General features: G+C 35.4%; 1 protein-coding gene across 1 annotated transcript; it reads left to right on the forward strand.

Annotated features, from left to right (window-relative positions):
• The first annotated feature begins 261 nt into the window (after positions 1 to 261).
• LOC149797968 (lysosomal Pro-X carboxypeptidase-like) lies at positions 262 to 27,701 on the forward strand. The gene is made up of 8 exons (XM_089960509.1): positions 262 to 444; positions 1,500 to 1,640; positions 4,940 to 5,041; positions 6,204 to 6,385; positions 13,106 to 13,263; positions 18,902 to 19,074; positions 24,572 to 24,733; positions 27,510 to 27,701. The coding sequence occupies exons 1-8, from the start codon at positions 277 to 279 to the stop codon at positions 27,699 to 27,701; spliced, it is 1,278 nt and encodes a 425-aa protein (XP_089816635.1). The 5' UTR covers positions 262 to 276.
• Positions 27,702 to 27,937: the final 236 nt, after the last annotated feature.

The following is a 27,937-nucleotide window of genomic DNA, read 5'->3' on the forward strand; positions in this document are numbered from 1 at the left end:
CTTATCCAGGTCAAAACGTCATTTAGTGACAAAGTACTCAATTATAAGCGATTTTATAAATGGGAAATAAAGTATAAAGTATTTCATGCAATATTTCACTAATGTCCTCTTTGGCACTTTTTTAAGTATCAATTTTATTCCTGTTTTCTATTTATACTGTTTTGTTATTCTTAGCGAAGTTGATGGATCGGTTCTGTGGTTTTGCTTGTAATATTTTCTTTCTAACGGTTTGAGAATCATTCATATTCTATGTCATGTGAGTGGCATGTGACCGGCATGGCGATACGTAAAGTGTTTTCGTTGGCTGTTGTGATTTCAGTTTTGTGTTTATTTCTGTGTGCCAGTTCAAGAAAGTTGAAATCAAATAAGAAATGGCACTTTCCAAGAGCTACACGAAAAGCATTCAGTGGTTACGATTATAAAACATATTATTTCAAACAACAGGTATTTGGCATTGTTATTGTTGTACAAATGCAAATGATAACGGAACTATATACGCCCACAACGCCAATAGTAATGCTATATTAATAACAATAAAATAAGTATAATGTAAACTGGGTCCCTCATAATTACCATCTTGCAACAAAAGTAGTGGTCTCTGACTCTGCCATTGGGGGGATGTGAGATTGTTTGCCAGGAGCATCCCCTGGGTTGGTGGTTCGTACTAAAGGGGCTCCTATCATTACTTACAATTTCACTATCAGTCGTACATATATTATTAAAATAATGCAAGGGAGGTGACTTCTCTCCTTTCTCATGCAACCTATATAAGAAGCAATGCTGATATTTCAAGTTTCATTTTGCATAGCTTAATAAATTTGGTACCGATGTTAAGCTCAGGCATTTGACTTTGTATGCCTATCCAAAGTCTGGCTTTCTGTCATATATTTAAGGAATTCCAATGACATGGCTATCATTATGCCCACTTAATACACAAATGAAATCCCAATGAACGGTATCCTGTCCTCTCTTTGGTTAAAAACAAATTACGTCCTGCATTTATTTATAACTTATTTTCAGTTGGCCATTGAGAAAGCAGTATTCCATTCAGCTTGTTGTTTTTGCATATTAAGTGGTTGCAGTCATGGCCATGTCAAGCAGTAGCATGGGAAAATGGTCTGGCATTCGTAAAAGGTATGATAGTATGCCAGACTTTGGATAGACATACTCCATATAGAAGTGATTGTCAGATAAATGACTGCTGGATAAGCAAGATTAGACTTGATCTTGGTTTCCTCTCACTTTTCATTTCATGTGGGGTCCAGTGGGGCTGTTTCAGAGAGCTTGCTATTAGATTCTCATGGGTTCGTGTTTGGACTTCCTGGGATTGTCCACCACTAGATATTCTAGCCACCACGTAAAGGAGTCATATGCTGTAAAATGGTGTTAAACCCACAATGTTAGGCCAGACATTTCCCATTTTGCATACTTTGATAGTTATGTTTGGGATTGAGGTCAGGGCATATTCCTTATTTAATTTCATATTTACATATTTTCAGGTTGATCACTTTGGATTTGCCAATGTCGACACCTTTCTACAGCGCTACCTACTAGCAGATCAGTACTGGAACCATGATGGAGGGCCTATTTTCTTCTACACAGGAAATGAAGGGGATATCGCATGGTTCTGTAATAATACAGTATGTTGCAGGAATATTTGCTTGTATCTAGTGAATGATGGATATAGACTTGGTATTTCATAACTGAGTTTTTCACCTGCAGGATGAAATGTATTCATTATTCACTTAGCACAAGCAGTATATATAGCAGATTGAAGTAGCCATGTTCTTATTATATCCCAATGTTTACAGTTTTATGTTCTGATGTGTTTTGTGGAAATATTAATACATCTAATGAATTAAGTCTCTTTCCTAACTTAAGGTGAGAAAAGCACATGAAGAAAGATTTATTTAAAAAAATAACCAAGTTTTGGGATTTGAACTTGGTACTTTTTCATGACAGGTGGCCATTCTTATGCTAGACCAAGCAAGTAAAATAAGGCAAATCAAATTTCTTGATCATGATCTTATCAATATATATTGACCAGCAATGAAAAAATATTTTTCACAGTTCACCCATTGAATTATCAAAATAATTTTTTTGGGATAATGCAAAAATTCATGGACTAGCATAACATAAATGTTTTGTAGCAGATAGGAAGACATGAAAATTGCTCTTTTTAGAGGTAACACCATCAATATTAGGAATATTTATCCACATGCTTCAGCAAAAATATTGTAGTACCCTCCATCTGTCTGTCCATCTGTTGGTATGTAAATTGCCACATTTAAGCCACAGAATAGAAATTAATGAAACTCAATAGTGTTGCCTTTGTGGTAACCCTCATCAAGAGAGGTGCATTCTTGTCTCCACTACAGGAGCCTGTAGAATTTTATCAGAGGTCTGATATACAAAGATTTCAGTTACATTAACATTTGAAACTATTTTCCAATCAAACTTTATATATGCAGAAAGACAAATGATATATTACATTATGAACACTGAGTCAATCACTGCTCATGAATACTGGTTGGATGGGACATGAAGGGGGATAAAATATGAGACAGACCCAAACTTCCGTGTCAGACATACCTAAAATACTTGATGCCTTTTACTGTGTAATGTGACCCTATGGTGTGCCTCATTTCCATTGTGCTGTCACCTCCCCCCTTTCTAAATATTGGTTGGCCATAGCCAGTCTGCAGAATAACTGATTGCTAGACTTATATAAATAGGCATGAAGCCAGTGTGACTGACTGACAGTTTCCTTCTTACTGTAATTATCTTTTGAAAAAGGAATATCCTTCTAAAGACTACTCTGATGTGACTGCAAAGATATTGATGTTCTATTCTATTGGGTGTGTATGTAAGCACTTGTGATTGTTCAGCACAGCAAACAGATAGATCCCAAATGATGTCATGGCAGATTGACTGGGGATTTTTTTTTGGTGTTTGGAAGTTGAAATAAATTTATTGAATTTCAAGAAACTGCTACAAAAGATACACACATAAATAAAATGCAAATCAGGCTTTCAGTTATTATCTATATTTGTAATTTATGAGTTGATTTTGTCAAAGTATGCCTTAATCAAAATGGCTAGTTTTGGTGGCCGCATATAGGAGAAACTGCCAGGTTGCCTATTATCCAGGTAAAGTGGGCAGAAAATCGTCTACTTGGAATCATCTACATCAATTGACTTTGTTATTTTATACTTAAATCTTGAAAGTGATCCAAGTTTTCACAGATTGTGAGTTTGATAATATTTTGAAATTGTTAATACATAATAATAATAATAATAATAATAATAATAATAATAATATAATAATAATAATAATAACTTACTTCACAGTACATGTTTTAGACTATGGTACAATAGCATCAGTAGACATTTTTTGAAGAGAAGTACTCAGGCTTGTAAAAATTTGCCAGGTAAATCTGTTTTCATTTATTGGGATCTGAACTTGCAACAAAAATGACACTAATACTGACAAAAAGAAAACCCCAGACAAAAGTGAAGAAAACAAAGAGAACTCAAGCTTTGAATATATATCAATGCAGATTTCATCACAGGTGAGGTGAAGTTCAGTGATAAAACGGGTGGCAGAACTAAGAAGGTGAGAACTTTGGGACTTTAGTGAGAGAAACAGTCCCATGGTTGAAGAAAAAAAGATGGAATCAGATTGTTCTTTAAGAACAATATGTGTATGGTGCTGTTGGAAAGCCAAATCTTTTTGATAGAAATGCCAGTACTAACATGCAGCTATCATCCTTTAGCCATTACAAATTTAACCCAGGTCATTGAATTGTTGTTGAATTTTGCATTGTTTTACCAAAAAAGACAGAAAACCCCATATACTATTGAGAAAACTCTTGACTTAGCATGGAAAATGATGACTGCAAAGCAGCACAGTTCCATACAATGTACTTGCCTAGCCAAGGGGGACAACCACAGAAACAGTCAAATGTATGTCAGGTACTCATGAGTTCTTTGAGTGAAGCTTCAAGGACTTCTGATCCTGAAACGTTGTTAAGAACCTTGATATGGGAATGTGAGATGGTGAGCCATTACATTGGCTTTAGTTACTTGAAGATTGTGTAAATTTGTACTCCATATGTACAAGTTAACACGTGAAACATTAGGTACCTATTGCCAATAAATATTTTTCAACAGAGTAGAATCTTTAAAAACAGAAGATTTAATTTGACAGTAGTTTCCTCCATGACTATGAGACTATAAACAGATCTCTCGTAGGAACCAGTTTGGTCATTTATGCACCTGATTGTTTTGATAGGCAGACCTAACCTTATAAATGTTCAGTATTTTCTTCAGGATATGTGATTGTCTTAATCCCCCTAACTGTCATTAAAATTCTCTATTAAATAACATATGAAAATTGTGAGTCCCCCCAATAAAATTTATTTCCCATTTTTTATTCCTCCTTTGAATGAATTCACAATAATCCCTAAAATAATATTTTAATATTTCACATTATGTGATGGCAGATCAGGGTTTGTTGGACTCAACTTAAGGTGAATAAATATGGTAAGTTTAATAAATCTAGTTAGGATATTGGTAGGGTTGTTTGTGGCAACATTCTAAGTGCTGTTGTGACTGAAAACACTGAAAGATTGGTCAGCAGGATTTGTTAACAAGGAGAAATTGTTTGACAGTTGTCAATCAGTCGTCTAAAATGAAAGCATCTTGTATTGTTTATTTTTTCAGTTCTTTTTCTCATTCCTTAACATTACAATTCTAATTTGTCTTGCATTTTGATTGCATCTTGTATTGTTTATTTTTTCAGTTCTTTTTCTCATTCCTTAACATTATAATTCTAATTTGTCTTGCGTTTTGATTGCATCTTGTATTGTTTATTTTTTCAGTTCTTTTTCTCTTTCCTTAACATTACAATTCTAATTTGTCTTTCATTTTGATTGCAGGGCTTCATGTGGGACATTGCAACCGAGTTCAAGGCTTTGTTAGTGTTTGCTGAGCATCGCTATTATGGGGAGTCTATCCCATACGGATCAGAAGCATTTAAGGTACATTGTTTTGAGTTTTAATAATTAAGTACAGGGGTCACTCTACCAGGTGAAGTAGGTGACACGTATAGCCTAAAAAGATAAACTTCGCCTTCCTCTGTTAGGAAAGTGAAAACAACTTTGCCGGGTGATCTTTTAGAGGTACATTGAGTGATGGTAGTTTTTTAGATGCTCCCGTGCCTTAGCCAGGTTAGTTTGAGTGTTGTGTTGTAGCTCAATGCAAAATGTAGACATCAAGCCATCAAATAGCTGGTGTTGATATCATTTGCGCCAACAAACAAATTCTTGCACATTCACAGTTTTGTGTCCACTCACATGTCTGTTTCCAATTGTGTTGGTGAACAAAAATCTAATTTTGGAGTATGGGTATCTAAAAGACAATACCTTTTGAGTTCTGGAAAATAGTACATAACAGCTGTGCAGAACAGTTTCCCATCTTGTTCAAGTAGGTTAAACTAGCTATGCATATGCCCCCTCAGACAGCAGACTGTGAAAGGGGGATCTCAGCACAGAACAATATTGACAGACAAATAAGGTACCAATTAAGCTCAGAAACAATCAACTGATTAATGCTTATACAGCTAGAGATGACATCTCAAACATTAATGATATGTGCAAATACACTTTATAAGAATATAAGTTGACAGGTAGTCAGGATTGTTTCAGTATATGCTATCTTGTTCTGAAAAATGGCATTAAACCCCACAACAATAACAACACCAGTCACTTGGAGTTAATTATAATGTATAGTTTCATCTGTGCACATGTGATGTAATATGGCCCACAATACATGGATTAAAGACCAAGAAAGGCACATGTAGAGACTTGGCCATTTTGGACATGTATCATTCTGTTTCCTTCTGATAATACTTGTAATGTCCATTAATGAGCACCTTTTAATGGTCAATCAGCTATTAAAACACATGCCTATGAATGTATACAAGCAATTCTATTAGCATGATTGATATCCATATAGAAAAGGTGACATTTACATTTTTAGGCAACTTAGTTGCCCACTTTGTCTCTAGTGTAACACCTTCTGTCACACCTAGGTTATGTTTAGCAAGTAGGACAGGTTAAAGGTTAAACATTCATGTTTTCTGAACACGTGTAAAATATGTTTTTGATAAGTAATTTGTCAGCTTTGGTATAAATATTGCAGAATCCTATGAAGTTGAACTACTTGACATCAGAGCAGGCACTAGCAGACTTTGCAGACCTGATTAACTATCTGAAGTCCACAATTCCAGGGGCGGCTCAGAGCCCTGTGATAGCCTTTGGGGGCTCATATGGGGGTATGCTTGCAGCCTGGTTCAAGATGAAGTACCCAAACATTGTTTTAGGGTAATTCTTGTTCTACTTCATCTTTTTTCTTGCACAGATAGCTCTGTACAGTTTGTTATGTTAAATTATTTATTGAAGTGACATGCTTTCTTTCTTGTTTTTCCCTCATTATTTACAGTGTTGTCAAAATTCATGACATGTTGTATGCACAAGGTGACGATTCTAGTACAAAAACACATTTGTACTAGGTGGGTTCAAGATTAAGGTTCAGCCAACAATGTACATGAACAGCTGCCCATTTTCTTCCTGCTCTGTTTTTATCCATTTACCAAAATATTTGTACTGATTTATTTTGAAATCTTTCTGTTCATCATCCATTTTTTCTCATTATTCATTTAACATCTTGGTTGCAGTTGTCACCAGTGGACCTCAGAACCTACGTAAACCTTAAATTTCATTTTGACCTTAAAAACCTGAAAAAAACCTAAAAAATGATGGAAACCTAAATAAAAATATTCCTAAAAATTTGAAGAAAAAATGATGAACAGCTCTATCTAGACCCCACAAGAAATGTGTTTTGCACATCATTTTTCATTAGGCTAGCCTAGCAATGGCGAAAGCACGTAAATTATGCAAGTTAAAGACATCCAGTAATTTTATTCTATCATTCATTTCAAAATGGCTGCCATCGCTTAACATGTTTGAGGCAGCTACTTTAGATTTTGTGCCATTTTTTTCATGACGTTTGTTCAATATATTCATCTATATTAGTGATTTCTTCATGCATTTGTTGTTCTGTTTGAATTTACTTCTTCATTTTTTTGTTTTGGAAAAGAGAACTATTAGACTTTTTCTCATTGATTGCCCCATTTATACTACTACAACCATTGTCTGTTTTGAACATGACGTTATCATGTTATACTCATCAGTCGACCAATTTATGCTACAATGGACTCTCGTTATTTGCATTAAATAACAAACCTTTGGTGCTTGATACTACATTGTGTACTAGACTTGACACCTTTACTTAAATGTAAATGGCAACAAACAAGGAAATGTTGCTTTTCTGATGTGAAGTCATGGATGGCATGTAAGAAGCTGCAGATGAGTGATGATAAAACTGAAGCCATCCTGATCTTGATATAAAGACTTTTTCATTCACATCATTTACCTCGCAATAAGTATCAGCAATGCCAACATCAAATTTACAGTCAGCATAAAACCTAGGTGTCATGCTCTCACTACACCTACATGTAATGAGCATGGGGTTCCAGCATCAGCTCCATTCACAATTTTCTCTCCGTTGATGCCTCTAAATCACTTGTATGTTTCTTAGTAGTTTCAAGACTGGACTATTGTAATTCACTTCTGTCTGGTTTGTCTCAGTTTCTACTACAGAAACTTCAAAAAATTAAAAACATGGCTGCTCGGATCATCCACAGAGTATGAAGAACTGAGCACACCTCCCACCTGCTCCGTAACCTTCACTGGGTACCCTTGCAATACAGAATAAAATAAAAAATCTGTTCACTGTGCTACATTTTGTTGACTGAATCCAGTCCAATATACCTATCTGACTTCGCTCATGTGTACACTTAATCTAGACACTTGCACACTTGCATTCTCATTGTTCCCACCATTAAAAAACATCATACGGACAATGTTCTTTTGCGTACTAAGGCTGAGCTATGTGGAACGAACTGCCCATAAATCCTAGGCAAAAGACTCTGTGATTTCATTCAAGAGTACTCAGAAAACTCACTTACAAAGACTTCAAGATAAGACTTAAAGACTTCATAAAGTTTACTTCCTTAATTATCATCAGCATGGTTTTGTTTTGTAATTTCATGGTGTTTATTTTTGTAATCTTGTCTTTTGTTTATGTTTTTATGTGTTATCTAATATTGTAAAGTGCGTAGAGCTTCTAAAGATTAAGCACTGTATTAAGTCCATATTATTATTATCGTTATTATTATTATTATTATTATTATTATAGAAAACAGCATAACAGCATATCATTTTAAACATACCTTTTTCAAAGATATTTTTGAAAAATTTAAATAATTCACCTTGCCTGAAATTGTGTTTTGAATTAAGTGAGTCAGGCATGTAATCCAAACTGGAAGATCCATTGCCAACATGTCGGAATTGACATAAAGACTTGAAAATATGTTACACTACAAAAGAATGTCAACTTTTTGACCAAAATTGGCACACCATATAACAATTTCATAACACTGAAGTCACCAGATATATAATTTTAATAGCTCTGATCACCAGTTTAAGGGGTATTTACTTCTAAGCTGCACCTTATGCGATTGTTAGCAACACCATATAGACTTATAAGCAGGGATTAACTCCTTTGTATTGAGGAGTGTGGTAAAGCAACACCATATAGCTTATAAGCAGGGATTAACTCCTATATATTGAGGAGTGTGGTAAAGCAACACCATATAGACTTATAAGCAGGGATTAACTCCTTTGTATTGAGGAGTGTGGTAAAGCATTATCTCAACATTTAATTTACTACTCTGTATTTAGGTAACATGCATTCATATTCGCTTAGATTATGTTTTTATTTTGGAGTAAATCAGAGTGAGCTGAATTCAAATATACAGTGAAGGACAATTTACCCCTAAATTACCGTAATAGGACAAACATGGGGTATACATATCATCGCTGTCTTTTTAATTTAAGAAATATAGGATATGACAACATTTTCTTGGTTTAAATGACTGTACTGTACTATAAGATATGTTTAATATTTTGACATGTTTGCAAATTCTACTTTGTTGATGAGAAAACTTCTGATCTCCAATTGTCGGAAAATTTGACTACATGCTATTTTTAGATTTCAACTTTTGATCAGTTCTGGGCATAATATTTTTGTTTTTATGGGGGAAAAGATAAATCTGTAATAATGAGACCCTGGTGTATCAAAACAGTTAATATTACTCCTTAAAAATGCATATTTCAAAATACCTAGTGCATAGCTAATAGCAATGATAGACACGTTTCCAACAAAGTTGGCTTTCAAAACCCGAGTATGCACAATGGTTGGTTGGAAAGGGACAGGGATGTTTTTTCTGCATGATGCAAATATATAGTGTGCAAGGGATAAAGTAGAGGACATCAGGGTACTTGAAAATTATCTGAATGGCAAGCTTCAAGAGCTTAAAAATTCCATATAAGAAAATGTATAGGTCCAAGGACAGGATATTGTATATGGTGTGCAGTGTATTGTGTATCAAATGCATATAAAACTACAGGCCTAAATATGATGTTGGCTAAATATTACATTTCTTTACTATTATTTGATGGGCAGTGTACAGGAGGACATTTTAGTGGAAATTTCTTAGCACCTAAAGGTATTTGTTTTTTAATTATTTATTAATTTTCACTTTATTTTCATTTTATATAGAAACAAACTCAGAGGTGTACTTTATTAAATTTTAAATAAATGTATGAAACTGCAGACCTAAATATGACATTGCCTAATGTTAAAATATATGTATGTATCTATGTCCATGAGTCTGTAATGATGTGTATGTGAGACAGTGCATCCTTAACTGTGGCAACTGTAGAAAAATGTATTGATTGCTGCCTTATGTTATTTCTTATTCTACTTCATTCCCTTTTTTAAAAGGCCTTGTCGGTTGTTATGTATGGTTTTCATGCCACAATTGATCATAAAAATCTATTGCTTGCTATGTTTGAATTCAGATATTTTGTAGTTCATTCCAGTCATGGAATATTCACAAATTTATTACATATAATATGTTTGCAACTTGAAATCTCATATATTAAGATCAAATAAATTATCTTTCCTTATAAAATTCACCATGATAAAATTTTTATAAAGTCAGCTTTGTCGTTCAATTTATGCTCATAAAATGTACCTTATGTACTTGTCTACAAGTCAAGTCCAACTTTGGAAACTCCACAGACCCCTATTTGCCATTGCATAATGTGCCAGCAGATCTGGGAATGTGCAGTTTGTTATAGTCAGAACAAACACTATAGATCATGATCTGCCAGTGAATTATGCAATGGCAGATCAGGGTCTATGTTGCTTGAAGTCAAGCTCAGCTTATAAGCATGTATATTCAGTAAGTTCTGTGATTTCCAAAGAACATTGTATTACACGTTACACATGCTTTACATAAATGAATCCCCTTGCACTATGTTCAATAATGACAGTGTCATTTGACTTTTGACTTTCCTGAACAGGTCACAACACTGATCTACACTTAGGATCAGTCGAATTTAGTGTAATTTTATCAACATTCAGTAAGATATCATTAAATTGTGAATAAAGTTTTATTGATAATTATTTTTAAAGCACTAATAATTGCACATTGACAGTTTGTCAATTGATAAAACTATAAGAATGGTTTATTTAAGTCATTTTATATGGAAAATAAGTCTATTCAGCAGTAAGCATTATATAAATTTTATGCAAAATCTTATTTGGCCTTGTCTGTCTTAGGAATAACTTGGCATAGGCAAAGGAAATTGGGTAGGCTTTTTGCATTATGTATGTATATAATATTTTTTAATTGATTTGAGTGGTTAAAAAAAATGTTTTGCAGATATTTTTGTTTTTTGAACCTTGATCTTTTTCAAAAACAAGCCTTGTTTTTAGGCAAAAATCATTTAACTGAGATAAATGAAATTTGTAGGCTTGTTGTTATTGGTATTTGGTGTCCCAATTAGGTTTTCTTTACATTCTGAAGGATTTGGGGAAATGTTTTTAACAAGTTTTTCTAATGTTAAACGTTATTAGCGAGAATAAGCAGACACGGTTAAATCTAGCCAGCTGAAGTTTTTTATTGTGATACCCTCCATCTGTTTGTCTGCCTAATACCACATCTAAACTATCACATGAAAATTTATGAAACTTTGTAATTATGTTTCCCTTGGGGTAATCATGCACCTGAAGTGTATCATCCTTTGTGTCCACTCCTGGTGTCCCTTAAAAAAATGTTAAAGGTCACATGCACAAACATTAGTTACATTTTCAGATATAATATATGCATTCATAGTAAGAAAATTCATCATTATTGTAATGAATGTTGCCTAATGTCCCAAGGGTTACCATGTGAGAGTGGGAATCAGTAAATGGGGGATGGAGATGGTAGAATTTGCAGTAAAAAGCATGGGTATTGTTTGTGAACCATTCATTTGCTGTAGGGTGCATATGTAGCTAACCTGATTAGATATTAGTGTCTATGAATGATTGCTGTACGCTGTATGAGGGCTTTAGACGGACGAGATGTAAACTTTTAAAAACAATTTGCCATGGGGATATGTGTGATTGCAAACACAGCTCTATTCCCCACCACTTGTTTGTTAGCAAGACATGGGTATCACTTTTACATCAGCAATTATAGCATTGGCAATAAAGAAATCAGTTGATTTTTCTTAAAATAAGAGTTTCAGAGTTCTATAAATACGTTGTGGCACAGTCAGATAGGAGAAGCTGAAGGTTACCTACTCAACAAAGTAGAACCTTTAGAATTTTGTCTTTTGGTCTGATACCTTTACAGGAATTGTTGGATTTTAACCAAGTTTGGCATGGAGCTATATACTGATGATATCTCAAAAAAGTTCAATTTTCTGCCTTTTTCGTTGACATGTATAGGAGTTATGGCCCCTGACTACCTGTCCTTCTAACTTTTGTTCTGCTGCCCAGTTTTACCAAGGGCCATTGTATTTAAGTCAGATTTGTCATGCAGCTCTACAGTAATGAGACCTTATATCAGTTTGATATTTAGAGTTACACTACATGAATTAATTTGATTTATATTATTTTATGACATAATTAATATGAACTAAGACCCAGATAAGCTGTCCTCCCACTGTTGGCTTTCACTTCATTTCTTTACATTGGATTGTTTTAATTCAACCAGATTTGTCATGCAGCTTAACCAAATTGCATTTCCAACATTGTACATTATCATTTAGAAGAGTTAAGGCCCCTGATTTCACATCATCCTAACTTAGGTTTCTGCAGTATAACTTTACTAAGAATTCTGGATTTCAACCAAATTTAGAATTCACCTTAATATGGATAAGACTTGGAATTAATTCACTTGTATTTCAGTGCATGATTTACAGGAGTCCTCCAGTCTGGTTTGTGTAACATTACTTTATCAGAAAAATGTTATTAAGGAATGTTAAATTTCAACCACTTTTATCATACACCTTTATATTGATGCAGTCTTCAGTCACTTGGATTTTTAGCATTCCACTTCTTCATTTGGAGGAGCTATACTTCCTTAAGATCTACCATATAAACCCCTGTATATGCCCATTCATGTATATCCTGTCCCTCAAACTGAATAGGTAAAACAATAAAGAGTCCATGACCCGCATATAAACAGACCCATAAGTCCAGCCATTGAAAATCTTGTTATTGCTAAGTAGTGGATGACCATAATCACTTGGGGTTTCAATACAGGAGGTCCTGGGGGTTCAGGTTAGCAGTGTCTTCGGTGATTTACTATAACAGGATATACCTGTAGTCAGCAAGAAAACTTTAAAATTGTAAAGTTTAGGCCTTTTTTCATAAATTATTCAGCTTATACATGAGTATATACAGCATTCTCTTTGGTTGACTGACACAAGTTCCTGTCAGAGTCCGTGTAGTGCAAATTGTAATTAATGAGACCATGTTTGATGCACCCATTGCTAAAGCTTCATTTTCTCTGAAACTTGAAACCTTCATTATTCCTATAATTTTAACCCTGTTTTACTTCTAGTTTACTTCTATTTCAGTGCTCTGGCTGGTTCAGCCCCCATTTTACAGTTTAGTGGAATTACTGACTGTGAAGCGTTCAATGAAGTGGTGACCAGAACATTTGAACGAGAGTCGGCAGAGTGTGTCAGCAACATCAGGGCCTCCTGGCAGCTTATTAATAACTATGGCAGGACAGGTAGCTGTTCATTATGTTTTGGTTTTTTAAAAAGCATTAGGAACAAATAGTATGCTATTTTTTAAAAAGCACTAGGAACAAATATCTTCATTGCTTTTTGAAAAAGCATTAGGGATGCAGTTAAACTCAGTATCTATTTGTTGGTATGTTACTCTCTTTCTTTGTAAATCACATTATGAAAATTGAGTAAACTCAAGCATTAACTTGTACAGATGTTAACAGTTGGCAAGTGTCACCTTGTCTGTAAAATAGTAATTGGCATGAGAGGTGATAATTTGGCTTATTAATTAAGTTGTAATAAGATTTTAATTACAGTGACATTTTCAAATATAATAAAACCTTTTTACGACAGCCACCCAAGGGACCGGTTCAGCTTGGTTCTTGACAAATTTATGTACGATGAACTGAATAGCATTTGCATTATTATTAGTAGTAGTATTATTGGTTTACCCATATTTTTATTATTAGTAGTAGTGCCAAGATGATTGTATATAGTATAGCTATTTAAGAAAAATAAAAAAAATTTATGTAAACAATTTCAACACAAGGATACTATATATTCACTTTAATCCATCATGTACATTAAATCATAAATAAGCCTTAAAAAAAAAGTAACTGAAAAGTAGTTTGTTTTGTGCATATCTCCACCCCCATTTTAGTTGCTAGTTAACAGCTTGCCTGTAATTATGAAACACATGACTGACTTTTTGTTAGGGCAGTTGGTATAATTAGGCATGAAAACAGGTGTTCACATTTTTTAAAAATCATGGATTATGCTGTAGCTCTAACTCACTGAGAAGAAAAGACAGTCAGCTTTGCATGTGTCCTTGAGGATTAGGAATGAAAAGCTGCTTCCTGGGGCTATTATTGGTAACTACTAAACTGAAAGGGGTATCACTTGTGAGACTACGTATTTTTTTAAATCAGAGATAGCATTCATTCAGAATTGCACATTAAGAATAAAAAAAAACTTTAAAAAATGAAGCTGACACTGAGTTTATTTGGATAATATATATATCATGCACATCAGACAAAAGAAGCTTAATTTGCCTATTTCGAGTGGTTGCTACTGATGCACTTTTGTGACTGCGGAAGGCAGGGTGAAACCACTGCATGGTTATGAAAAATGGCCACTGACCTTGGAAGACGGGGTGGAACCACTACTTGGTTAAGAAACACATGGCCACTGACCATTGAAGGCAGGGTGAACCATTGTTTGGTTAAAAAACACATGACTGTTGGCTGAAGAAGACAGGTGACCACTTAGTACATGACATTTATATAGGAAATTTGCTGGGAGGTAATTGGAAAGGCTGTTGTAACCAGGTGACCCTTGAACTCCAGTGAACAATAGAACAGGTTTGACTGTATTTATTTGACAAATTTGTTATTAAGATTTTATATTTTTAATTTATTGTAGGAAGACACATTCATCAGCAATTGCTATTTTCAACTTCTAGAAAATTTACAGCACGATTTGACCTAAATTTATTAGAAAATCATTTTGCCATCCATATGAATTCTTCCATAACTCCAGAATCAACATGGCTGATTACGTGTACACAGACCACTCTTTTTCAAGATATATCAACTAAATAGTGTTGCTGTCTTAGTTGATACAAATGGTGTTTGAATCATTCACACACAAAACAGATTCTGTAACTTTAGCTCCCATAACTGCTTAATCTTGAATAAAAAGCAAACCCTTCCATAACTTCAGGACTAACATTGCTGATTAGATATACACAGACCATTCTTTTTCAGGCTCATTGAATTAGTTTTGCTCCGTATGTTGATACAAAAATGGTGTTGTCATCGTATGTGTGCATGAAACAAATTCGGTAACTTTAGCTATGTTATTAGAAGTTAACATAAAAATTCAGAGTTAAAGTCTCACGGGATCATTCTCGATGCCGAGATTAACGAACCATAACGGTTCAAGACGGTCTTAGTATGCATCCTGTTTCCATATTAGGAGTAATCAGTAGAACAAGCAGTGTAGACCTTGATCTTCATGTGCATTATGCTACAGCAGATCAGAATCTTTGTTGTTTGCAGTTTGACTCAACTTATAAGCAAGTATATACTGTATGTGTGAAAGATATTTAGTTACAACATTCAACAGAAACAAAACTGCAGTGAATAAAATGACTAATGAATACATGTGCTTTTAAAAGTGTACACAGTGCTTGGTGTATTTTCTTGCGCAATAATGCTTTCATGTTTCTTCAGTGTTTCAGTTTTCATTGGACTGCATACAGTTCGGTATTTGTTGTTATAAATGGATATATTACATACCTTCAGGAAATCAAGAAGGACACAAACAGTGAAAAAATTTGCATTTATTATAGTAGCATCAGATAGAGTTGTTACAACTGTACAGAGTTTTCATGTTCATGAAATTTTGCTCTCAAATTATATGGTTGTCAGTCAGTTTTATTCCTCGTCGTTGACATACATAACCTAGTATATTATATCTTTGCTATTAAAACAAAGGAACGGGTCGTGCCAAACTGTTTCATATGGTTGAGGTGATGAACTGTCTGCGTATACTTAAGTATTGGGGATTAGCGATTAATGTCAACCTGGTTAATACCTAAGTATTGGGGAGTAGTGATTAATGTCTGATTGGTTTATACTTAAGTATTGGGGAGTAGGATTAATGTCAGCTTGGTTGATACTTAAGTATTAGGGAGTAGCGATTAGTGTCAGCTTGGTTAATACTTAAGTATTGGGGAGTAGCAATTAATGTCAGCTTGGTTTATTATTAAATACTAGGGAGTAGCAATTAATGTCAGCTTGGTTGATACTTAAGTATTAGGGAATAGTGATTAATGTCAGCTTGGTTGATACTTAAGTATTTGGGAGTAGCAAATAATGTCAGCTTGGTTGCTACTTAAGTATTGGGGAGTAGCAATTAATGTCAGCTTGGTTAATATTTAAGTATTGGGGAGTAGCAATTAATGTCATTTTGGTTGATTATTAAGTACTAGGGAGTAGCGATTAATGTCAGCTTGGTTGATACTTAAGTATTGGGGAGTAGCGATTAATGTCAGCTTGGTTGATACTTAAGTATTGGGGAGTAGCGATAAATGTCAGCTTGGTATATACTTAAGTATTGGGGAGTAGCGATAAATGTCAGCTTGGTATATACTTAAGTATTGGGAAGTAGATTTTAATGTCAGCTTGGTTGCTACTTAAGTATTGGGGAGTAGCGATTAAGGTCAGCTTGGTTGCTACTTAAGTATTGGGGAGTAGTGATTAATGTCAGTTTGGTTAATACTTCTTAAGTATTGAGGTGTAGCGATAAATGTCAGATTGGTATATACTTAAGTATTGGGGAGTAGCGATAAATGTCAGCTTGGTATATACTTAAGTATTGGGAAGTAGATTTTAATGTCAGCTTGGTATATACTTAAGTATTGGGAAGTAGATTTTAATGTCAGCTTGGTTAATACTTCTTAAGTATTGGGGAGTAGCGATAAATGTCAGCTTGGTTAATACTTAAGTATTGGGGAGTAGGGATTAATGTCACCTTGGTTAATACTTCTAAAGTATTGGGGAGTAGCGATTAATGTCACTTTGGTTAATACTTAAGTATTGAGTGAGTAGTGATTAATGTTAGCTTGGTATATGCTTAAGTATTGGGAAGTAGATTTTAATGTCAGCTTGGTTGATACTTAAGTATTGGGTGAGTAGTGATTAATGTCAGCTTGGTATATACTTAAGTACTGGGAAGTAGATTTTAATGTCAGCTTGGTATATACTTAAGTATTAGGGAAGTAGCGATTAATGTCAGCTTGGTTAATACTTAAGTATTGTTTGAGTAGCAGTTAATGACAGCTTGGTATATACTTAAGTATTGGGAAGTAGATTTTAATGTCAGATTGGTTAATACTTAAGTATTGGGTGAGTAGTGATTAATATCAGCTTGGTATATACTTAAGTATTGGGAAGTAGATTTTAATGTCAGCTTGGTATATACTTAAGTATTAGGGAAGTAGCGATTAATGTCACCTTGGTATATACTTAAGTATTGGGAAGTAGATTTTAATGTCAGCTTGCTATATACTTAAGTATTAGTGAGTAGCGATTAATGTCAGCTTGGTTAATACTTAAGTATTGGGTGAGTAGCAATTAATGTCAGCTTGGTATATACTTAAGTATTGGGTGAGTAGCGATTATTGTCAGCTTGGTATATACTTAAGTATTGTGAAGTAGATTTTAATGTCAGCTTGGTTGATACTTAAGTATTGGGGAGTAGGGATTAATGTCAGCTTGGTATATACTTAAGTATTGGGTGAGTAGCGATTATTGTCAGCTTGGTATATACTTAAGTATTGTGAAGTAGATTTTAATGTCAGCTTGGTTGTTACTTAAGTATTGGGGAGTAGGGATTAATGTCAGCTTGGTTGATACTTAAGAATAGGAGAATAGCAATTAATGTCAGCTTGGTTTATACTTAAGAATTTGGATTTGGGAGTAGCTATTAATGTCAGCTTGGCTTATATTTCATCGTGATTTTTAATTTGTGGTCTAGTTTAGTCACAAAAACAACAAACATTTGTACTTTACACATTCACCCTGAGGAGGAGTAGACAAAAGTACTCCTTCATTTCTCCTAAATGAATCCCATGAAATCTAATTGTACTTGATGTTATGTAGCTAGTTTGTTTACTCGTCTTTAAGAAGTTGTTGGAATTGGATATTTTGTTATGGAGGAGTAGAAGTGTTACTTGTCCATGATTTTATGCTACCTTTTTATCCTTTCATCAGGTTTGTATGATGGACAGTATTGTAATAATTTTCAGTAAGCTTAATCAGTTTGTATGCTTCTTTAATGAAACCGATTTATGTCAGTAGAAGAAGGAGGTCCTGAGTGGCTGAGTGGTCTGAAGCGCTCACAATTACGGTTCACTGCCATCTCACCTTTGCCTCCATGAGTTCAAGTCTCGGGCTCAGCCATTGTGGGTATGTGAGAAAGCTTGCCAGTAGCTTCTCATGGGTCAGTGGTTCTTTCTGGGTTTTCCTGGGTTCTTCCTCCACCATTTATATTGGCTGCCATGTATAGTCCATCTTGTGCTGAAAAATGGCGTTAAACCCTACAACAACAACTGTACAAGGAAAGGACAAATTTTCAACCTGTCATTGCAACTCATTACTGATGATTTTGAGGATTTGACAAATTATTTCTCTTAATTTCTGCTTATTTGTCTGGAAGAAAATGTTATTATTCATAAAGAAACTACATTATGACATCATGTAAAAAGCATAGTCTGCATTATGTTTGTTAATAACTTTATAAATAGGTCTGTCAGATTAATCATGGTGACATCACACTGATAAAAACAAGCCTACTAAGCCCATGCCAGGTAAAGTTGTCATGAACATTGAATGTGTTTAAAGTGATTGCTTGGATTTTAGAATCATTCAGATTTTAATTATTATTGCCTTTAACAAAAAATATGCTGTATTGGAGTTCATTTTGTATGGATTTGAGCATAAATTGAACCTTTTGTTCTGATGTTGGATTTTAAAATCATTCAGAATTCAATGCGTATTGCCCTTCAGCCAAATATATGCAGTTCTGGAATTAATTTTGCTTATATTTGACAATAATCTGGACCGTTTGTTTCAGATGCTGGACGAAAATTACTGCAGGAAGTGTTTCACCTATGTCAGCCTCTGAATGGCTCATCGGATGTGGATACATTCAAGGACTGGCTAACAGGAACGTGGACCAACCTAGCAATGGTGAATTACCCATATCCTGCTAACTTCCTAGAACCACTGCCTGCATGGCCTGTCAGGGTATACAGCTAGTTTTATACTCTTTTTTTTTTTTAGCTCTGTCTGTCGTCCATCCATCTGTTAGCACACACACGTTTGTTTTTGCTACTCCAACATGGAGGATTCCCATGAAACTTTACACATATACATATGCATGCATGCACACACATACACACACAGACACACACACATTACATAGTCAAGTAGGTACTAAATGAAATGGTTCCTTTTGGACATTCAGTAAGGCCACCACAGTTGCCATCTGGAAAATCCTTTTATCACAACTCTATAATAATTGTATGGTCATATCAGCATATGGTGTTTACTAAAAGACAATTGGTCGTAATGAAAATGAGGCCAGTCTTGTGTCCAATATGGCTGCCACAGTGGCAGTCCTGAAAATCTTGTTATCGCTACTCCTTCTGAATGGAAAGTCAGATTGACATGAGGTTTTCACCGTAAGACTTCTTATGATGTCAAGTTGATCCTAAATGAAAATGGTGCCAATCTGATGGGTGGTCAACATGACCACCACAGTGTCCATCTTGAAAATCTAGTTATCACTTCTTCTGAATGTATGGTCATATCAGTGTTTGGTATTCACTAAAAAACTTCTTATTATGTCTTGTTGGTCCTAAATGAAATGGATGCCATTATGGCTGCCAGAACGGCCATCTTGAAAATGTTGTTATCACTACTTCTCCTGAATGGATGGTCACATCAACATAGGGTTTTCTCTAAAAGACTTTTTATGATATCTAGTTGGTAAAAAATGAAGTTGGTGTTCATCTGATGTCCAGTATGGCCACTGCAGCAGCCATTTTGAAAATATTGTTATCACTATTAAAAGAATAGTTATATCAACATGGGCATCTTATAATGTCTGGTTGGTTTTGATAGTACATTCAGGCATTCATGCATTCATTGTGCCTGCCAGTGGCCATCTTGAAAATCTTGTTTCTCCTGAATGAATGGTCATATCAACATTGGGTTTTAACTGAAAGACTTTATGTGGTGGGTTGTAAATGAAAATGGTGTGGATTAAACTTCTAATATGGCTGCCACACAGGTTACCTTGAAGTCTTGTCTCAACTTCTCCTAGATTGCTGGACTTATCTACATTGTGCTTTCACCAAAAGACTTCTTAGGATGAGTAGTTCATACTAAATTACAACAGTGCCAGTCTGATATCAAATATGGCCAATATGACATACATCTTGAAAACCTTGTTATCATTGTTTCTCAAAAATGGAAAGTTATGCTGACATGGGGTTTCCTTATTATGCCTTGCTGATCCTAGATGAAAACTGTGCCCAGTTTACATCCAATATGTCCACCACAGTAGGTAATTTGAAAATCTTTAATAAAAAAGAAGAAATATTATATTGAATTACTGGAAATTCTTTTAAACCAGGGGAGCACTTTATTAAACTCTCTGATGTTTTATAAATTCTTCAATCTTCGCAAATTTTGTTTGTTTTCAAAGTTTATTATGATTCAGACTTTGCAAAATTTTGTTTAGAAGTGAAAACTTTAAATTTCCAAAAATATATTCCACGTATTCTTGCATTCTGTATTTATTCGCTTAGAAGACACATCCAAATGCAAACTGCACAGACCTGTATCTGCTGTCACATAGTGTGCTGGCATATATTGGTCTGTGCAGTTTGTTTTAGGAGTAATCAGTAAAACAAGCAACACAGGCCCTAATCTGCAGGCACATTGTGCCTTGGCAGATGAGGATCTTTGTTGTTTGCAGTTTGACTCAGTTTATAAGAGAGTATATATGGTACATGTCAAATCCAAATGCATACTGACCAGACTATGATCTGCAGTCCCATAATGTGCTGGTAGATGGAGTTTGCTTGGAGTAATCAGCAGAACAAATATTACAAGCCCTGCTCTGCTTTCCCATTATGTTCTTTCCAGTTGAACCTGACTTACATATGAGTATTTATGATACCTTTAATTATTTGTACTCCTCAAAAATTATTTGGAAGCTGTAGTGGATAGTGAGCGAGACTTGTGACTGAAGGGGTGCAGGTGTGAATCTAACCACTGGACCAGGAACTGTAGTGTATCCTTGAGGAAGACACTCTACCCCAATTTTCCAGAGCACTAAAGCACCAAACCAAATCAAAACAACAATTATTAAAAAGTGTATGTATAGTTATAGACATTACAGTAGACAAGCTGGTGAGGTTATTAATCTAATTGTTTTTTTAGCCGTTACATTTATATAGCAATAAAAGGGGATTTTGAGTTAAAATCAGACTGATTCATATGACAGTCTGGTTGTCTGGTTTAAAATTCCGTGTTTGAAATGGGAAGTTTAAATCATATTTTTGAAGACTAAATTATACACTTTAACATCCAGACTCAGATGCTTGGACATTCAAACTTGGACACTTAGACATCCAAACTTGGACATCCAAACATGGACACTTTAGACATCCAAACTTGGACACTTGAGACATCCAAACAGGGACACTTTAGACATCCAAACTTGGACACTTGAGATGCCCAAACATGGACATCCAAACATGGACACTTTAGACATCAAAACATGGACACTTTAGACATCCAAACTTGGACACTTGAGATGCCCAAACATGGACATCAAAACATGGACACTTTAGACATCCAAACTTGGACACTTTAGACATCCAAAATTGGACACTTATCATCCATACTTGGACACTTAGACATCCAGACATGGACACTTTAGACATCCAAACTTGGACACTTTAGACATCCAAACTTGGACACTTTAGACATCCAAAATTGGACACTTATCATCCATACTTGGACACTTAGACATCCAGACATGGACACTTTAGACATCCAAACTTGGACACTTTAGACATCCAAACTTGGACACTTTAGACATCAAAACTTGGACACTTAAGACATCCAAACTTGGACACTTATCATCCATACTTGGACACTTAGACATCCAGACATGGACACTTTAGACATCCAAACTTGGACACTTATCATCCATACTTGGACACTTTAGACATCCAAACTTGGACAATTTAGACATCCAAAATTGGACACTTATCATCCATACTTGGACACTTAGACATCCAGACATGGACACTTTAGACATCCAAACTTGGACACTTTAGACATCCAAACTTGGACACTTTAGACATCAAAACTTGGACACTTAAGACATCCAAACTTGGACACTTATCATCCATACATGAACACTTAGACATCCAAACATGGACACTTAGACATCCAGACTCAGACACTGACAAACAAAAAAACAGACTGATCTGTAAATATGTATTTATGTGTCCAAGTCAAAAAGCTCCACTGAAAGGACCATGATCCTTGATAAACCATACTTTAGCAAATTTTAATTATGGTTTCTTTCAAATTATAGTGATCTCCATCTTAAGAAACTGTATTAGTTTGGTCTTCTCTTGGCTTATCATAAGAAGTGTTCTGTGGTGTAAATTCATTGCTGTTAAATGTATGCAAAATGTATTAGTTTGGATCTTCTTTTGGCTTATCATAAGAGGTGTTCTGTGGTGTAAATTCACTGCTGTTAAATGTATACAAAATGTATTAGTTTGGTCTTCTCTTGGCTTATCATAAGAGGTGTTCTGTTGTGTAAATTCACTGCTGTTAAATGTATACAAAATGTATTAGTTTGGTCTTCTCTTGGCTTATCATAAGAGGTGTTCTGTGGTGTAAATTCACTGCTGTTAAATGTATACAAAATGTATTAGTTTGGTCTTCTCTTGGCTTATCATAAGAAGTGTTCTGTGGTGTAAATTCATTGCTGTTAAATGTATGCAAAATGTATTAGTTTGGATCTTCTTTTGGCTTATCATAAGAGGTGTTCTGTGGTGTAAATTCACTGCTGTTAAATGTATACAAAATGTATTAGTTTGGTCTTCTCTTGGCTTATCATAAGAGGTATTCTGTGGTGTAAATTGATTGCTGTTAAATGTATGCAAAATGTATTAGTTGGGTCTTCTCTTGGCTTATCATAAGAGGTGTTCTGTGGTGTAAATTCATTGCTGTTGTTGTTGTGGGGTTTAACGCCATTTTTCAGCACACGATAGGCTATACATGGCAGCCAGTATTAATGGTGGAGGAAGAACCCAGAAAGAACCACCGACCCACGAGAAACTACTGGCAAGCTTTCTCACATACCCACATTAGCCGAATCCGAGACTTGAACTGACGCAGACAGAGGTGAGATGGCAGTGATCCATAACGGAGAGCGCTTTAGACCACTTGGCCACTTTCATTGCTGTTAAATGTATGCAAAATGTATTAGTTGGGTCTTCTCTTGGCTTATCATAAGAGGCGTTCTGTGGTGTAAATTCATTGCTGTTAAATGAATGCAAAATTTATTAGTTGGGTCTTCTCTTGGCTTATCATAAGAGGTTTTCTGTGGTGTAAATTCATTGCTGTTAAGCGTATGCAAAATGTATTAGTTGGGTCTTCTCTTGGCTTATCATAAGAGGTGTTCTTTGGTGTAAATTCATTGCTGTTTATTGAAAAATAATTTTTTACAGACCTCAATATTACTTTTGTCCCATTTTGGCTGAAACAAACACATTCAAAGGATTAGTACCATTGGTCACCTGTCAAAAAGAAAAGAAAGAAAAAAACAATTTAAGTGGATGTATTTTGATTATTTTCATTCATCTCCATGAATATCTTGATTTGGGAGAAGGTGCACCCCATGTCCCTTTCCCAGATGAAATATTTTAAATGCACCATGTCCATTTACACTCTAGTCCCAGAAGCAATAGTTTAAATGTACTGCAGCTAAAACTGAGCTTTTATATCAAACATGGCTGTTACCTGTATGTGTGGGGCCCTGAGTGGCCAAGTGGTCTAAAGTGCTCTTCGTTACGGATCGCTGCCATCTCACCTCTGTCTGCGGCGGTTCGAGTCTAAGATTCAGCCAATGTGGATATGTGAGAAAGCTTGCCAGTAGCTTCTCGTGGGTCAGTGGTTCATTCTGGGGTTTTGCTGGGTTCTTCCTCCACCAATAATACTGGCCGCCATATATAGCCTATCGTGTGCTGAAAAAATGGCGTTAAACCCGACAACAACAACAACCTATATGTGTATTGTCTAAGTTACCTCCTGTTCTGGAAAGGGATTGGTACCCTATGGTATGTATTTTTTTTTTGTAAATGACTTTTAACTAATTGTAAAGATATATTTTCAGTGCATTAATATCATGTTTTTTTCATAACTATTATCAACTAAATATAAATAAATAGCTCATATGTTTTTACTAAGCATTGTTATCAAAATATATACTATGGGAAGGTAACTCCTTGCTGGGAAGGGAAACAACCTATCAAAATCAATATCTGCATGAACTTAAATGTTGCTATCTTAAGGAATTTATGTTGATTGGTACTTAAATAGTCAAAATGATACAATTTTTTGTTTACAGAAGTGCTGTAAGTAAAATGATACAATTTTTTGTTGATAAGAATGCTGTAAGTAAAATGATATTTTTTTTGGTTTACAGGAATGCTGTAAGTACCTTTCTAACCCCACAGAGAGTCAGGGACTTCTCCTAGACCTTTTTGCAGCCGTCAGTGTTTATTACAACTATACTGGGCAGGCCACTTGTCTTGACATCAACCAGCAGGGAACTTCAAGTCTTGGAGACATGGGCTGGGATTATCAGGTTAGATTTGTCAGTCGATTAGTGGCTCAAATAAGTATTTTGGATTTGATATACTTCTTTCTGGATTTATGTTGTTTTTTTTTTTAAATTATCTCACTTGTCAGCATAGCCACCGTGTTCCAACGGCTTTGTTCTCTTCAGCAATGTTCAGAATCTGTTTTAAAGTCTGCAAAAGTTTTCCCAGAACCAAGAGTAAGCCAGGCAGCAGAATGCATAATCTATATGCCAATTTTATGCTCTGGCCACTGGTCTCTGCCTGCAGCTATCAGGTTCATTACCCTACCTGGCACCTTAAGCCTAACCACATGCACCCGACCCCCCAAGACTCAGGATTGTCTCAAGTGAGGATAGTGGCTAGGACCAGGGCTCATCCCCTGGTCAAAGCCTTTGAGGCCTTAGAGCGTAAGGCTCAAACCCTAGTGATGATCATCTCATTCTAATCTCTTGTCAGCTGTCTTGTTCGGTGTCTTGAAGGAGGAATAGTTGTCTCCAGTAGCACTTCGATATAAATGATGCTCTATGTAGAGTTTCTCCACCTATGCAGTGAATCTATCTTGAAATGTCAATAGTCTTGCAAGAACCATTTGAGGGATGCATCACTTGAGGCAGAGATGATCTTCAGAGGTCTTATCCACTCTGCTGCATTCCATGATTTGAGGGACCAGCAATACTGATTCCTGACTGCGACACCAAACCCATCAAAACCTGCAAAGAAGCATGTATACCCTGAACAGTTGAAGGGACCTCGTCACAAATCTCTTCAAACAAGGTCAGCTTCAGCAAACAAACAAACTCTATCCTGCCCATCTTTTGATAGATGAGGTGGTTGATAAAGGCCAAAAGAGATTATATTTTAACTTCTCTCTCTTCCCTGAGGAGGAAGGTGCATGGTCCAAGGGAGTTGCATCCTTTCCTGTTACACATTCCTCTTCCAGTGCCACATTAGGTACTGGACTCTGCCCTCTTTTCAGAAGTTTGATTGAGACTTGCTGACAGTGTGTTGGTTTATTCCAGTGACACTCTACAGTTTCGTATTTTGCATAGGGTTATATTTTTCAAGAATTCCCATTTTCCTCACTGGTTATACTGGCTGTTTAAAAAAACAACTGGAATATCTTAGGTGTTGTTCAAAGAACTTATAATTCCCTTTATTTTTGTGTATGATTGATGTGTGTAATTTGGGCTATAGAGAATACAGCTTAAGATATGCACCTTTCAAAAGAACTGTTAGCTCCAGTCATTTTCACTTCCTGGACTAAATAGGTAAAATGTAAAAGAAAGAGCCAATATTTTTGTTACATCTTGTATATATCGTAATTCATTCCTTGCACTTTCAGAATTTGGTATTGTCTAGTCTGGCAAATATTCTTTTCTCTATTTTAATAACTGCTAAAGATAGTGTAATTTAGACTAATTCCGGCTGGGGTTTTTAGCACAAGGTAGTAGTCATTTTAGTGTTAGCAGTGTGCTTAGATCATGTCCGGTTACCACAAGTACAGTATTCAAAGAAATTTCAGCCACAGTTCATGAAAGTAACATAGAGGTATACCAACATTCTCTCTACTATGCATGTTACAAATGTTTACAACTTCACCTTACAACCTCCACTCTCTCAGAAGTTCATAATATCTGTAGAGTGCCCCTTCTACTTTAAAGGTAGGCTTCATTACCAGGCAAACAAAAGCTAAGTTTCTAGGCTTTTCCTGTTGATTAAGGCAGGAAAGCAATACATACCCACACAAGTGCTAGTCGCATTGGTTTACTCTGAAACTCGTACAGAATCCATGAGCCTGGCCTTCGAACATAATGCCTTCATTCAAGACATAGCAAAGAAACTTGACTGGCACACTCAGTCAACATTCTCCAGCTTTTATAAGTGTGACATGGCAAGCAACTGAGAGATAGGAATCTTGCTGGATGACTTTTAGTGGCAGACAGTTACCAAGCCCCATTAATGACAGATTACTTTAAGTCCTGGACATGACCTTGCAACAGCCATGCACCGGATTCCACAGGAATTGCCCTTGCACATGTATATTCTTCATTTGTAGAGTAGTTACATCAGTAGAAGTTGCAAGCATTTCCTCGTCCTCTTACGTATTCCACTGAATTTTAATGTAATCAGTTAATGTATTTGACAGAAAAAGGAAATATTTGAACAAATTTTGTTTCTTTGAAACCATTTACTCTATCACATTACTTTCAATACCTTTTTCACAAATTTGATCATCCATTTATACGTTTTGACTGCTCTGATGGCCTAGTGGTTAGAGCATCTTCCTCGGATGCAGGAAGTTACAGGTTTGAACCCCAGCCGTGTCATACCAAACACTTCTAAAAATGGTACTTACAGCTGCCTTGCTAGGTACTCAGCATTAAGATGTTAGTGTTAGGACTGGTTGGCCTGATGTCAGGATAATGTGAATGGGTGAGTCATCATGCTACATGTCCTCAGCATGATGCCCCAGTGCTAGACATCACTAAAAACTGCCACACTGCAGACATTGTAGTGGTATTACTGAAAAATTGTTTTGCTCAAATTTTAACTGATAAACATCTTGGATACATCACTTCCACCTGTATCTTTATTGATTTGATGTTTCAAGGAGGGCTGGATTTGGAGATAGCAGAGAATAATTCCTAATGTTAATGTGATCAGGTAATTACTTTAATGTGGTATTACAAGAGTGATGCCCTTGCAATCAGTACTTTGATGTGGTATTACAAGACTGGCAACCTTGATGTGGTATTACAAGAACAAATTCTTTTTCTATAGAGTTGTACAGAGATGGTGATGCCCATGTGTTCCAATGGAGTGAGTGACATGTTTGAACCAATGGAGTGGAACTTCACACAGTACAGTGACACTTGCTACAAAACATGGCAAACTAAACCTCTCTTGGACTGGATCACAACAGAATATGGAGGCACATCTCTTGAGAGTGCTAGCAATATTATATTCAGGTAACATATTTTTCTTTGATACATATTTTTATATGCAGAGTAACTTCTTAAAATCAAAACCACTAAAGTCCCAATGAGAAATGTAGGTTTTTGATGTGTTTTCAGTTTAAGAATTAATTTATTAAAATTTAAAACAAAACACAGAACCCAAAAGCTATAATTTTATTGGGCAGTGACAAGCTATGACCATAAGCATGATGATGTACCTATATCAACAATAACTTCTCTCGTTTTTGCTAT

This window comes from Sinohyriopsis cumingii, chromosome 6 (assembly GCF_028554795.1).
Source record: "Sinohyriopsis cumingii isolate HCF-2022 chromosome 6, ASM2855479v2, whole genome shotgun sequence".
Classification (NCBI taxonomy): Eukaryota; Metazoa; Mollusca; class Bivalvia; order Unionida; family Unionidae; genus Sinohyriopsis; species Sinohyriopsis cumingii.